Below are 15222 nucleotides of genomic sequence, written 5' to 3'. Positions count from 1 at the left end.
TTTATTGAGATATTCATTTTATTGCGGTGGTCTGGAACTGAACCTGAAATAGCTTTAAGGTATGCTTGTAATTTGCTCACAAACTTACATCTACCACACCCAGGATTTGAAGTTAGGTAATCTGCCTCCAGAATATGCTCCTAAATGTTATACCTCTCAATTCCATCTGCCCCATAGCTCAAAGTAGAAATCTAAAAGTCATTTATTTCTGCATCATCCACTTCCAATACTGTATAATTCCAACATTATCTTGAATTGATGTACTTCTCTCCATCTCCATGGCCATCACCCTTGTCTGAGCCATCATTTTGCTTGTACATTCTGGTCTTCCCCCAACAGAGGGAGTTTTTTTTTAAAGAACCTGATGTCACGGTCTTGTTGAAACTCCTTTATGGGCTGCTGCATGCCTGACCATGGCCAAAAGAACTTTCTGTGACCTGAGCCCTATCCTCTCCAGCCTCTGTCCCACATTAGCTTGAGGGGTCCCTATTCCTGGGACATACCAACTATGTGGCCCACACACTCAGAGCCTTTGCTCTTGCTGTTCCCTTGGACGAAAACCATCTTCTTTTCTCCTGCTCCCTCCATCCTGCAGGTCTCAATTCTCCTGCTCCCTCATCCCAACCACACAGTCTAAAAGCTCACTCTATGATAGCACTGTTTCCTTCATAGGACTTACCACATCTGAATCTGAGAAAAAGAAAGTGTAAATGTAATGTTCAAGCCATGGAGCAAGTTCAAGTCCATGTGGGTTCAAATCCTGGCTCTATACTATGATCTCTCTGTGGTTCCCTCCTCATCTGTTAAGAAACAGTATAGTAGTTTCTACTTAATATGGCTGCTATGATGAGTTACAATCCCTAGCACATAAGTGCTGTTTAAGCATTTGCTATAATTATTGAAGGCAAGGACCTTGCCCCCCATCATCTGTGTTCCCAGTGCTTAGAACACGCAGCTGATAAAAAGTCTGTCAAATGACTATTGTTCCTCTTCATTGTTCCCTTTATATAAGGGACAGTATCTACTATTTCCCACTGCAATATGGAGGTTTTTTACCCCGTGATCACAATTAATGTAACTTCACGGTCTATTTTACATGCATTTATTTTATTCCACTCACATTGTACAATTGCTATACAACCTACAAAAAGTACAAAAGCCTAATCCATTTTCCAATATCAGCTCAGAGCTAAGTTGCAAAAAAGGAACAGTACAGTGAGTTACAAGGAGACTTGGGTGTCCTGTACAATTTATACTGCCTGTCACATGATGTATTTAAAGCTGTAAGTATTGCCACAGGAGAATCTCTTGTCTTTGCAGCGACCACACAGTTCCTGTCGATGAGGCCTCCTTAGATCAATGTGTCTTTTCTTTTGAGGACAGGAACAACGAGACTTTGAACAGGTCTTTAGAAAACAAGGAATAGTTTGGACACTAAATAATTAAATCAGTGTTTCAAATATAATCCTCAAATCAAAATACTTCTCCCCACCACCCATACCCCTCATATCTTCATCCTCCTTTGAATCCTATGAGAAGTCCGGGACCAAGTTGTACAAAACCACTCCTATCCTGTTAAATGCCATGCATTTTTCAAGATGAAAGAGCAAAGATGATATTTCAGAGAATACTGCTAAGCCAAACAAGAAGATCTAATGTAAGAGAAAGATTTTAAAAGAGTTTATAGAGTGTCTTCACTAATGGGTTTTTACATTTGTAGCCAGGTGGGGTTGAGAGGCAGTGAGTGAGTATTAAGTGATTTGATTATCTAGGCTGGAATTTTCGAAAACCTGAGAGCAGTGATTCTCAACCAGCTGTATTTTACCAACCAGCAAACATCTGGCAATGTCTGGAAATGCTTTTGGTTGTCACAACCAGGGGGGAGGGATTCTGGAGGAAGTTCCTTCTCTTTTCTCTCCAGACATGCCTAATCTTTACTATAATTTAGAGTATTCTTAACCATTATCCCATTCTGTCTTCTGATAAATAAAAATCACATCCTATGGAGACCAGCATATTGCCCTTATCCACCCTCCCAAACCTGCTAATCTTTAAAACTGATCATCACTGCTCTATTTTCTGCATATGACCACAGCTAAAAAGAGTTTTACATTTTATATTGTGGAAACAGGCATTTTCATTTTGCAAATGAAAGTCTTAAATATGATTTATGAAATGTTGTGCATTTATATCTTCCACTTTTCCAGTGAGTGACAAGCATGCATCCTTGTAAGGAAATTCTAATAGCTAATACATGGTATTTATTGTATGCACTGTTCTAAGCACTTTATATAAATTCATTTAATCCTCACAATACTCTCACTGTGGAAGAAAAGCCTCAATAAAATAAATAAATAAAAATCAGTATGTACTCTAAAGGTAGGTTTCTGTTTTTGGCAATGGTGGACTAGTAATTTTGACCAAGCCGCCTACTTAGGATAACTTGAAAAGCAGAGCTAAAGAAAAATAACTTTTTAAAAGAACTATTCGAAGGCACTGGAGAATTATCAAAGCATTAGAGAAAGAAACCCAGAAATGGAGGTGAGCCTGATATTTGGGACTATTTCTTCTCTAAAGGTCTGCCAATTCTGGAAGAGGTGAAAGACAGTGGGAAGCTGAAAGTAAGTTTGACAAGCTGATGAAGCTGAGGGATAATTTTAAACATGCCCAACAGAAGAGACCTGGTTTTGTGTTGGGACCCTGAAAGGCTGCAGCCTAAGAATAAAGATGAACCAAGAATTGACCCAGCTTTCACAGACGCTGAAGCCCAGCTTCAAAACAGCTCAACTCTGATTAGAAAATAGCAATCTAAATTGTTGGTGTCTCTAATCTTCCCACCAGAAGCAAACAAATCTCTTGTGGAGGAAGATACTATCCTAGGCCTCAAATTATCACTATAATTCTTCATATTCAATAGACAGCACTCAATCAAAAATAACCATAGGAGGTGTATGAGGAGACAGAACCACAGAAAATTAAGAGGATAGCAACAGAACCATAGGGCATTAAGTTAATGGAGTCACCTAATACAGATATTAAGATAATTATGCTTAATACATTCAAAGAAATAAGACTGATATTTTCAGCAGAGAACTGGAAGTCATTTTTTCAACACATAAAAATTGTAGCACTGCCAAACAGAATAACTGAAATCAATTCAACAGATGGATTTAATAGCAGGTTGGAAATAGCTAAGGAAAGAATTAGAGAAATGAAGGATAGTTTTGTCGATGATATCCAAACTGAAGCAAGGAAAGACAAAAGCATAAGAAATATAGAAAAGAGCATAAAAAGCATAAGGGAGATGGTGAAGGTCTAACATGAGTAACTGGAAGAAAGAGAGAATGGAGGCAGAAGTAATATTTTAAAAGATAATGGCTGATAACTTTCCAAAAGAGATAAAAATCTTCAAGCTACAGATTCAAGAAACACTATGAATCCCAAATACAGTAAATACAAAGAAATCACAACTAGGCATATAATTGTAAAACTCCTGAAAACCAAAGCAGAGAGAAATATCTTAAAAGCAAGCAGATTTAAGGAGACAAAGAGCAAGAGATATTACTTCAAAAGAGCTGCAAAAATACTAATAGCCAACTTCACAAAAACAATGAAGGTCAGACCCTTAGTGGGCAGAAAGAAAACTACTGCCAACCTAAAAATTCTATACCCAGCAAAATTATCCTTTAAAATCCAAGAGGATGTGCCACCTTCAGACCTACACTACATTAAGTATTAAAACATGGGGCACCTGGGTAGTTCAGTTCATTAAGTGTCTGACTCTTGGTTTTGGCCCAGATCTCAGGGTCTTGAGATCAAGCCCATGTTGGGCTCTGTGCTTGGCAGGGATTCTACTTGAAGATTCTCTCCCTCTGCCCTTCCCACTACTCTCTCTCTCTCTCTCTTTCTCTCTAAAATAAAATAAAATCTTTTTAAAAATATTAAAGTGTATTCTTCAGGTAAAAGGAAAATGGCCCCAGATACAAAAAAGACCTAAAAACAGCAGAAAGGAAATATATGTAGCTTAAGCTAAATGAATGACTATATAAAATAAGGTCTTGCGAAGTTTAAAATTAAAATATACAACAGCAGTATATAAATTAGGATGAGGTGATAAGGAGTTAGAGTGTTCTAAGTTCATTGCATCGTCAATGACAGGTAATGTTCACAGTTTATGTAGACCTTGATTGGTCAAAGAATCATGTTGTAACGTCTAAGGTAACTACCAGAAGAATAAACAATAACTACCAAGATAATAGAGATGGGGAATCATTTTTTTAATTAAAGATAATTCAATTGAACACAAGAAAAAGGAGTATAAGAAAATAAAATATATTTAAACCCAACTTATATTAAACATAAACAGACTGAATGTCAGACTAGAAAATCTAAAGGTAAATCATTTATAAATTATTAGACTAGTTTTTTGAATATTTATTTTGAAGTAGTACGAAAAATATTTTTAACTAAATGAAGGATTTAGATTTAAAAAAACTCAATTACAAAAACGAACTATGTCACACTTCCCTGAAAATTTTAAAAAGAGGTCTCCCGCAAGCTGTTTTAGATAAGCTCTCATCTAATTCTGTGACTTCCTAGACACTGGAGGCATCATAAAATCTGATCATAGTTCTAATATTTACTATTGATCTAAACTTGAGCAAGTTATTTTCTTATTGAACTTTAGCCTTCTGGTCTGTAACATGGGAATAACACCTACCTCAAGGTTTAGATTACAGGAGATAAGGCACGTAAAGCAGGTAGCCCAAAGTTTGGTATGTAGTAAAGGCTTAATACAAGTTACCTATTAAGTTACTACATCCATATGGAATTACTGAAACACTATATTGTACACCTGAAACTAATATAACACTATGTTAACTGGAATGAAAATAATTTTTAAAAAAAGTTGCTACATCCAAACTACACACAGGATGTTTGAGAAACAGCACATACAGCCCATACATAAACACACCATATAAAGCAACTTAAAGGAGTCAATCTTTCTCCCGTTCCTACATCACCCCAAAATCTAGAATTTATCTTTGATTTAAAATATTACAAAGATTCAAGGTAGAGAAAACTCAACACTCCTATGCAAATATCTAATTCTATCCAATCCCAACATTTTGCCACAGAAGCTTCTATTTAAGAGGGGCAACATTATAGACATAATGAAAGGGCTCTACATGCTTACCTGACATTGGATTGCTTCTACTCGATAAGGGTTAAAACTCTTTTGGCATTTGCAACATAGTTGTTTGAAATAAACCTAAAGAGAAATAAGTCTTTTTTTAATACAAGATTATATGTACCTTAGACTCCCAGTTCTTAATTTAAGTAATTCATTCCCCCACATTCTGCCTTGCTTTTGCCCAACCTCTACCCTGAGGTCTTAAGTTCTTCTGGTGTTATCAGTCACTTTTTCTCACTCTTTGAACCTGTTTCCTTACCTGTAAAATCAAGATACTACCATTTATTTTCTATAATTCTGACAACTACCCAACAATATACACAAAGTACCACAGTAAAAATCTTTGATGGGAAGTAGCTATTATAATTTTGCTCATTGTGTGGGCTGAAGCCTTGACCTTCTCCTTCTGTCCTAGTCTATGAGCCCTCACTTTTTCATTTTCTCCTTATTTCCCCACCTGAACTTCAAATTATTCGTAATTACACACCCATACATATTGTTTCTCAACTGTGCATTTTCTTGTACACATTTTCTCCCTGCTTTCCTTGATGAACTCCTCTTTACCCTCTAAAATCCTGCATGGACATCATGATGCCTTTCTCCGACACGGTAATCATCCCCCTCCTGTGTTATTTCTGCACGACTTCCATGCCCCTGGGGCCACTGTATCTACCACCAAATTGCATTTTTTCTGTGTCATTCCTAGGAGAATAAATTTCTTAACAATGAGTTTTAGGTCTTGTTCTTTGTATCCTTGCATCTTGGAGTGTTTTAATTAAACCTATTGTTTTTCTTCTGGCAAAAGAGTTAAGTAATTTTAGTATAGTTTAAAAATCATTTGCCTCCACGGTCTAGTAAATGGTTAGTATGAAAAGTCAAGTTTTCACTCAGGTCTTAGCACACCTCCTTGCCCTCTCCTTCTATAGACCGTTAGCCAGAAAAGCAGTATCTAAAATGTAGAAAGCACAGGGGTCTCAAACTCAACTGCTTGCTGAAGTTAATGAAATAGACCAGATGTAGACTGTTGCAAAATGAAGTGTGCATGCCCAGTGAAAGGAGCTAGAAGCTGCTGAGCCCCAGCCTAGAGTCTTCACACTGGAGAGTCTATTGTGACCAGAGTCTATCAGGGAAATCTGGAAATGCAGATCGTGAAATCTTTCCCAATCTTAATAGGTTGACAACTAATTAAAATTAAGGGGGGGACTGCTTAGCCTAAAGAAGTCTCTCCGAGGTTAACCTTCACAATAAATTATTTCTCTTATTGCCCCACCTTGTGGACAGACCATGGAAATTTCCAGGAGCTAAGGCCCAAACAGGTTCAAAAATATACCAACTAAGAAATGAGTACAGACATTTCCACCATACACAATGACAAGAGTTCACCTAAATAACCTGAAATTTTGTTCAACAGAACTACCAAACCAAATGTAACACCAGGTTTAAGAGCCTCAGGAGTTCATATGGACAGTCCAAATCGGTTCAGTTCAAACATTTAGTACCTATTAAGTGCCTGGCACGAAGGACGCCAAATGAATGAGACAGCATTATGGTCATGCTCCATCAGGAAACACTCTCCCTCTATTTAACATCTGTGTCTAACCCACCCTCCTCCCACATTTCGCTCACCTTTACTTACCTTATTAGTTCCAGAAATGCACCACACATAAGCACTCTCCCATCTGGTCTTACAATCTTTACAGTGAAAATAGCCATATTTTGGTTCCAAAAACTGCAGATAAGGGGGAAAAGCCTTTTACAATCTTGCGGGGGGGGGGGGGGGGGAGAGGGGGAAAGCCAGATCCTCTTTCCTCATGGCTTCATATAAAAAAACAAAAAGCTTCCTTAACCTCATTCATGGCTCTTCTCAAGCCTACTACACTAATTTAGCATCTCATCTTTCAAGGATTACTCTGGGATTCCCATTGTTCCCGTCTCTCATACTTTTCTAATGTTCTTGCAACAATGCCACCAGCACAATCTCCCCTGAATGAAAATCTGATCATATATTTGACAGGCTTGAAGCCCCATTTTATCTCCTCATTCCCAATAGCAGTAGCTGCCAGACTTTCGGTTTTCACATGCTTAAAGTTGGCACCCTATTTTACCAAAGTTACAAAATCTATAGGCCATGTAAAACGCGTTTTCAGAACTACCTCTCCTTCATCAAGTAAAGGGAGAAAGCAAAAGAAGATTTTTGCTCTGTTGCCCCAGAAATGGAAAAGAGGAAAGAAAGGATGAGGCTAGCTGAGGACTAAGGACAGGGAGGAGAAAGTTCACCTGGAAATTGGGTTTCCTGAGCAGATCTGCTCCGCCACCTCCCTGGGCCTGCTTGCTCTTCCTTTCCCGGGGACTTGAGGCATCTTCCTCCTCCAGCTCATCATGCTGGTGACGTTCCTCCTGTTTATCCTCCTCCGACCTAGGTGTTGGTGGTGGCTGCTGCTGCTGGCTGGCCTCAGCAGGACCCAAAAGTGCTTTCCTCTCCTGGTCTTCCTCCTCCCTCTGCAGCTGAATCAAGCCCCTGCGTCCTATCACTGGCGAATAGACTCCCCAGGCTGATAGAGGTGCCTTGTGGCCTGTGCTGCCCCAAGGAGAGCAGCTGCACAAAGTGCGAGGCCCCAGTGAGCACTGCACGTACTTGTCCACCCGTGGGCTCACCTGCACGCCCACCTCCCTGGTGTTGGCCTTGTAAAGCCGCAGGCTCAGGCTGGGGTTCATCTGGGAGAGAACAGCCTTAAGCTGTGCCCTCTTGTAAGGGTCCATGCAGTAGTCAGAGGCATTTGCAGGCACCAGCAACCCAGGCCTGGCCAGGAAAGTGGGGGGACCAGTGTTTCGCCTCCAGTCGGGCTGTTTGTGTTCAGAGAGTCCGGGATGGCCCAAAGGCACTGCATTCCCATAGCCCTGGTACAAGCCATAGGGAACACGGACAAAGCGCTCCATCGGCTCGCCCGGTACCCAGGCACAGCACAATATCCCGGAGGGTTTGTCTCCTTGTTTTGCCTTCCACCTTCATCCACCCCTTCTTTTGCCCCCTAATCAAGTTAGTGCAGGTTCATTCCAAGCTTCTCCCTTTATTTCAGATCCTGATGGGAGCTGCTGCCTATTACCCTAATTAAAGGACAGGAGATGTACCTATCTACAGAGGCCTAATTTCCACCTGATTCCTAATTGCTCTTCCCCATCTCTTCAATTCACTGTCCCTGAATCTTTTTCAGAGCTGTTTTTCATTTCTGACTTCTTATTTGCACACATGCTTTCATTAGCAAGTGAACTCATGTATCCTATAGTAACTATTTTAGAGATACTGTTTTAAAGCGTATAGTAAATCAAATGCAAATAGTAAGTTATTTGAACAGCAAACCAGAAGAGTATAAGGAAGTAAGTATACTATGGCAGAGATAACGAATGTAAAGACCCTAGAACCACAGAAGCAAGAAGCATAACGTTATGGGGGGAGGGTTGTATATAGTGTGAGAATATGTATTTCAGAGGGTTGTAAGGTATGCCAACAGTTCTCATTAATTCACCCCTAGTGAAGATCCCTCTCCCAAAAAGGTGGAAAAAAAGGCAAATTATTTTGATTTAAAGGATAAATAGAAATTTAATCACGGGTTAAGTATCTGAAATCAAAGGGACTTGAATTGAAACCTGGGCCTTGTTACCAGGCAAGTTACTTAACCTGGTGATTTGGTTTCCCCATCTGACAATACTAATTTTTAGGATTATAAGATTTAATGTGGTATTACCTACAAAACACAAAACAGAATAACTCATAAGTGTTCAGTAAGTGGTAACTATCATAAGCTTTACTATCTGTATTGGTAAGGCTTCCTGCCAAAGCTAGAGTATGATCAAACTAAAATGACGCCTATGTAACCACGTACAGACCACCCTTTTTCTAATCCAGGGCTCTTTCGCTGTTTACTGCTCAAGAGCTTTCTGGAAGCACCAACGTCTATGAGCAGCTCTTACTCCACACCAGTTGAAAGCTTTCTAGGTTATACAACAAACCTGAATTAAGCTTCGTGCTGCTCATGTCAGACCCTGTGAATGAGAACAAATTCCCTTCTCCCAGGGCGACCTGGAGAGAAGACAAGCACAAAACGAGGTGATGAGCACCCGAAGAAAGTAAAGGACGCTACGGAATCCTGCAGAGGGTAGTACCTAACATCGCAGGAGAGAGTTAAAGTGGTTTCACAATTTTTCAAGGGGGCAAACAGGCTTAAAGGCCTTGAAAACCTGCTACCTAAGAGCAACATGCGGACTAGAACTAAAGTCCTCTGGCTTCAAATCTTATCTCTTTCTACTCTGTAGAGAGCACGCAGCAGGGAAGGCAGTCAGCCACAACCACGGGCCACTTTGGGGGACCGTTCACTCTGCGGGCAGAACAAAGTTCTTTCAAAGACCCCAGGCCCTGTCGCTCGGCGACCATCCAAACGTGAGGTGGAGCAGAGAGAAGGGGGAGGAGTCGGGGAGGATACACAGTGCGCGGTCACCCCCAGCAGCACCGCCTCCTACTCTGAAGGCTCAGGGAGAAGAGAACAAGCACCCCAGCTCCCTCTTCACGTGGTTCCAGGCCGGACTGTCCAGCAGTGAACAAGGACTTGGCTTTCGCCTCACAATTGCGCCAGCCGCCCGCCCAGAAGCTGACTTCCGGGTGGCACGCACGCTGCGTGTCACGTCACGACGACACCGCGTGACGTGTCCGGAGAGCGGGCTTTTGGCGCGAGAGTCTGAAATAAGGTCGGCGGAGGCGGAGCTGCTGGGGCTCGGCGCATTGGAAGTAGTCCCAGCCGTGGATCGCCGCGGAAAGGAGTCTGCGGGTCAGCTTTCTGATCGAAGGGCCGGCGCGGTTTTTGTCAGCCTTCTCTGGCTAAAAAGAGCTGCACCTCCGGAGACGGTTAGTGTTGGCTGGGTGGAGACGGACGAGCCTGCCCCGCGGTGTGAGGCGGAGGGGGAACGCCCCTCATTCCCTGGGTGGGAGCCGCGGCCTGCTGCCTCCCCCCCCCCCCCCCCCCTCGGGTCTCTGTCCGCCTCGCATCCTCTGGGAGAAAGGGCGGAAAGGTTCGGCCCCTCGGCTAAGCAAACTCGAGCCCCGCCCCTTCCCTGGAACTCCACTCCCCAACTTTGCGCCCCGCCAGCCGCCCAGGATTTGCCCTTTAGCTGCCCCAGATGTCCCACTCTGAAATTTCCTTAATTGGAAATACGATGAAGTTACTTTAACGGAATATTGTAATTTTAGAAAGTGTTTCACAGCTCCTGACACACTGTATCTGCCTTATTTAACCCCCAGGCAATTGCCGTATTACGAAGATTTACTGATTTGACATTGTTAAAATATTTTTATCTCTAATAGGACTCCTCGTTGACTGTGCGCCCCCTCGCCACACGTAACTAGTTAATTAAAATTAATAGTATTTATAATTCTGTTCTTGAATCATACTTGCCATGTTTCAAATGCTTGATGTGGCTAGTGGCTATTGTATCGGGCAGCACAAGTATAGAATGCTCCCATCATCGCAGTGAGTTCGATTATTGTCCCAAAAGATAGGACCGAGGTAAATAATGTAACTTTAAGCAAGTTTACCTGTTTCTGATTTTACCTCAGAGTCGGTTGACAAGGACTGCATCCCTGTGAAGTGTATTTTGGTGTTGTCTTTTGCAGAGTTATTTACCAAGCATTGGAGTAATATTGTAGATAAAAATGCCTATTGGAGACAAAGAGAGGCCGACTTTTTTTGAAATTTTTAAGACACGGTGCAGTGAAGCAGGTATTGACAAATTTTATATACATCGGTCATTTACGTTGAGAAAATGTTTTCAGAAAAATACGTAGCTGTGCATGTTTGCTGAGAAGAATCCAGTACGTAACGTTTTTGTTTTCACTATAAACTGTTCCGTATGGGGTCACAAATCCAGTTAAGAAAATGATCATATACAGTTAACGAAATAATAAGTATAGAACACTGGGGATAAAGAGGAGACTGGCCTTTGGATTAGCAGTAGGAAGAATTGTTTTTAAAGCACAGAACTATTAGCAAATCTGAAGCATTGGTATGTTACTTTATATCAGAAGTTGTCAAACTTTAGTCTCAGTACTCCTTACACTCTTGAAAATGATTGAGAACCTTAAAGAGTTTTTGTTTATGTAGGCTACCATATAGAAATGAAAACTAAGAATTTTTAAAGATGTTTTTTAATTCACTTAAAAATAATCCGTTGCATAGTAACACAAATAAACATTTTTATGAAAAATAACTGTTCCCTGCCCCCCCAAAAAGAAGACTGGCACTGTTTTTACAATTTTGCAGTTCTCTTTAATATCTGGCTTAGTAGAAGATAGCTGGATTCTCATACCAATTTCTGCATTTAATCTGTTGCAGTATAGTGTTTTGGTAAAAGTATACAAGTAAAAAGCCAGCCTCACACAACAATGTATTTGAAAAAAGGAGTATTTTAATAGTCTTCAGTTAATTGTGGGTAACTTTGATAATATACCAAAACTTGACAAGTGGTTTTAAGAGTTGCAGTATGGAATGGGAAACCATATCATGAACTTTTCACTCCCTTTGTTACATTTAATTCTATTAGTCTTTCTTGCACTTTGAATAAATCTTTTATCTGTGTTGTAACATCAGACACTGATCATTTGGAAAATGTCATTGTTCTGAATTACACAGATTCCATATATTGACACATTAATATTAAACTAAAAATTATATTTTATGTATTAAACTATATAATCATTTAATTAATTTAAATTAATTATTCCATATATTGACACATTAATATTAAACTATAAAAATTAAATTTTATGTATTAAACCAAAAAAATTACGTTCATTAATTAGCTGATCTCATCAGAAAAGTCTTTTGAGATTAGGAAGATATCAAGTTTACAAAGGCTAATAAAGTTTAACAAAATTCTAATTCCCATTTAAAAGCTCCTATTTGGGGGCGCCTAGGTGACTCAGTCGGTTAAGCGTCCGACTCTTGATCTCAGCTCAGGCCTTGATTTCAGAGTCATGAGTTCAAGCCCCACATTGAACTCTGTACTGGGCATGGAGCCTACTTTAAAAATTTTTTTTAAAAATAAAAGCTCCCATTTTATCATTGGCAGCAAACTTTTTTCTGCAGTGACAGGCTAACTTCATTTTCTAGAAAATGTCTACCAAATCACCCAACTCAAAATGACTTGTTAGCTGTTCTTTCTACTAAAAATGGCTTTCTGTGAAAAAAGTGCTAATTCAGCTAACTTGTAGTGAGTGCTTTTTTAAACAACTATTGTACTTAAATGTACAAAAATGCTTTATGCATACTTTCCATTTTGTCATAGAGAATATTAAAAAGATGTGCTCAAGAGTTGGGCTTTATAAAACTAATTTTTACTGCTTCATTAATATTTTAAGTTGGACTGGCTTTGTTTTTGACAAGTGCATGATGTGAATACAATTACTAGCACAGTTTATTGCCACTGCCTTGACTCATGCAAAGATGTCCTCAGTTTTACCCACCAGGGATGCAAATGTCAACATTGTGAAAAAGAGAAACAATGCCCTAGTATTATTATGAAAATAGATTTTACCTTATGGACCTCCTGAAGTTGCCTTGGAGACCTCTCCACCTCCCACTCAGCCCCTGCCATAGTCCACAGACCACACACTGAAAATCAGTACTTTAAGGGCGGATAGATCATAATAGAAGTTTTGTCATTTCTCTTTAACAAGGACTCTTTTTATTCCATTTTATTTGAGTCTATACGTTCCTGTACCTATAGATTTATCACATCCATTTATATTGTCTTTGTAATTAAATTGTTATCTGTGGAATGCCTTCTTACTATGAATAACTTCTGTCTACGAATCATAAATGTAAGAGAAAGAAAACTTTAGAAAAGCTAGCTAATGTAGCTAGGAGCAATCACCTTGTAATTTTTGTAAACTCTTGTTATACCTTGCTACAGATTGAAAGGAGAATAGGTTAATGATCTTGTTTAATTAATATGCTTTAACAAAAGTAATCTACAGTCAAAATCTCAAGCATCCTTTTCTTTATTACGATTTTTATAGGCCCATGAACTTACCTGTCACTGATTAAAACCAAGATGGAATTTTTCTTTTTCTTACAGATTTAGGACCAATAAGTCTTAATTGGTTTGAAGAACTTTCTTTAGAAGCTCCACCCTATAATTCTGAACCCACAGAAGAATCTGGATATAAAATCAGTTATGAACCAAACCTATTTAAAACACCACAAAGGAAAACTTATCATCAGTTGGCTTCAACTCCAGTAATATTCAGAGAGCAAGATCTAATTGTGCCAATGTACCAACAATCTCCTTTAAAAGAATTAGATAAGTACAGGTTAGACTCAGGTAAGTAATGTGGTACAGTAAACTGGGGAAAAACATGAACCAGAAATTCAGCAAACCTATGTTAAAACTCCCAGCTCTATTGTTAATTGTGTCATGTTGGTCAAATCAACCTCTTCTGCTCACTTTCCCACCTGGAAAATGGAGATGGTGAACATAATGTCTGGTAAGTTTGGATTAAATAAAATAATGTGGGTACTTAGTACTCCTTTTCCTCCCTCCTTTGATTAATGTATCCTGCCTAGTGAGATTTGTTAAATTGTGTCTTTCCTATACCAAAAAAAAGTAGGACTTGTTTTGATGTTAATTAAACTATTTCTGCAGGTTATCACAGGACAGAGAAGGTTATTTTTATCAATTTTCTTTAAATGTCTTATGACTTGGTAGCTGTTTCCCTGGCATATATGCCAGATATTCCAATCAATCATGTAGTAAGAGTCCATAGTCATTCAACGGTTCATTACTTAAAGTGACATATTCTCCCTTTCTTTGGAGTATGACTCTAAAGTAAGGGGAATTAACAGTCGACAGAGAACAGTCTAAGATTGAATGTGGTACGTGTGAAAAGCAAAGTACAAAAAGTACAATGAGAGTTGAGAAGAAAGAGCATAAATAGGTTTGGGAGGAATTAGAGAGTGATTCATTTGAATTAAACCTTGAAGGATAGGTGAGACTCAAAAATTTGAAGATGGCATGGAGTAATGATGTACAAGGCCAAGGGGAAAACATGAGGAAGAAGATATAGATTGTTAAGAGAATGTTAAGTAATTCAGATTGTTTGGAGTGTTGCATGTCTAAAAGGGACCAATAAACTTAAGGCTAAGAAGAGCACATAAAGCTGGGTACTGAACGCCAGACTTAAAAAACTGAATTTATTTGATAGGTTGTTGAGCAGAAAAATCCCATGTAAATTTGATCATGTTACTTCCTGCCTCAAACCTTTGATTTACCTCCTTTTGCCTTCATGATAATATCTTAACTCCTTAATGTGACTTACAAGGTTCTTTATAATCTGGTCTCTCAGGCCTCATGCTGCCATAATCCCCCTCTCACCCAGCCTCAATTTGCCATTCATTCATACTGAATTTCTTTTTGAAACCACCTTGCTCTTTGGCTCTTTATATACTTCTTCCTACCTTTTATCTAGCTACTTCATGCTCATCTTTCAGGTCTTGACTGACCTATCTGCTTCTGGGCAGTTTTCCCTGTCACACTCATTTAGCTTCTAATGGAGGAGACTTCTATAAGCAGTTATAGTGGAATAAATGCTATGAAAAAGGAAATTCATGGTACTAGAAAATGCATACACAAAGAAGATACAGGTAATGGGCAAAGGTTTTCTTGTATGTTGTTGGATACCAAGTGGCATACAAAGTGACTGTCAGTAAAAATTTATAGAATAAATGACTATTTGTTTTATTTTAGAAAGCCTAATAATTGCGGCACCTGGGTGGCTCCGTCAGTTAAGCATCCGACTCTTGATTTCTGCTCAGGTCATAATCTCAGGGTCCTGGGATCAATCCCAGAGTCGGCCTCCGTGCTCAGCAGGGAGTCTGCTTGAAGATCCTCTCTCTCCCTCTGCCCCTCCCCCAGCTCGCAGGCACTTGCGCGCGTTCTCTCTCTCTCTCTCTCTCTCTCTCTCTCTCTCTCTCTCTCTCTCT

At 39.6% G+C, this 15222-nt stretch overlaps 2 protein-coding genes across 3 annotated transcripts in view; one reads left to right on the top strand and one right to left on the bottom strand.

Annotated features, from left to right (window-relative positions):
• ZAR1L (zygote arrest 1 like) overlaps positions 1-9427 on the bottom strand; it is a 64579-nt gene extending 55152 nt beyond the window's left edge. Inside the window, exons 1-4 of one of the 2 annotated variants that reach the window (XM_025875087.2) lie at positions 7472-9427; positions 6831-6923; positions 5198-5272; positions 1172-1406 (exon numbers count right to left, since the gene is read on the bottom strand). In XM_025875087.2, the coding sequence (XP_025730872.1) occupies positions 1263-1406; positions 5198-5272; positions 6831-6923; positions 7472-8131 (972 nt within the window). In that variant the 5' untranslated portion in view covers positions 8132-9427 and the 3' untranslated portion in view covers positions 1172-1262. Of the gene's footprint in view, positions 1-1171; positions 1407-5197; positions 5273-6830; positions 6924-7471 lie in introns of those variants that run through there. The other variant, XM_073894720.1, reaches the window with a different exon arrangement.
• A 190-nt stretch (positions 9428-9617) lies between these two features.
• BRCA2 (BRCA2 DNA repair associated) overlaps positions 9618-15222 on the top strand; it is a 60799-nt gene continuing 55194 nt past the window's right edge. The window contains exons 1-3 of the mRNA XM_025875079.2: positions 9618-10091; positions 10857-10962; positions 13319-13564. Coding sequence (XP_025730864.1) covers positions 10896-10962; positions 13319-13564 — 313 coding nt within the window. The 5' untranslated portion in view covers positions 9618-10091; positions 10857-10895. The remainder of the gene's footprint in view (positions 10092-10856; positions 10963-13318; positions 13565-15222) is intronic.

This window comes from Callorhinus ursinus, unplaced genomic scaffold (genome assembly GCF_003265705.2).
Source record: "Callorhinus ursinus isolate GAN/ISIS: 27379988/994484 unplaced genomic scaffold, GSC_fseal_2.0 scaffold7, whole genome shotgun sequence".
Lineage (NCBI taxonomy): Eukaryota > Metazoa > Chordata > Mammalia > Carnivora > Otariidae > Callorhinus > Callorhinus ursinus.
Note: the sequence above shows the minus strand (reverse complement) of the source record. Positions and strands in the feature narration are given on the sequence as shown.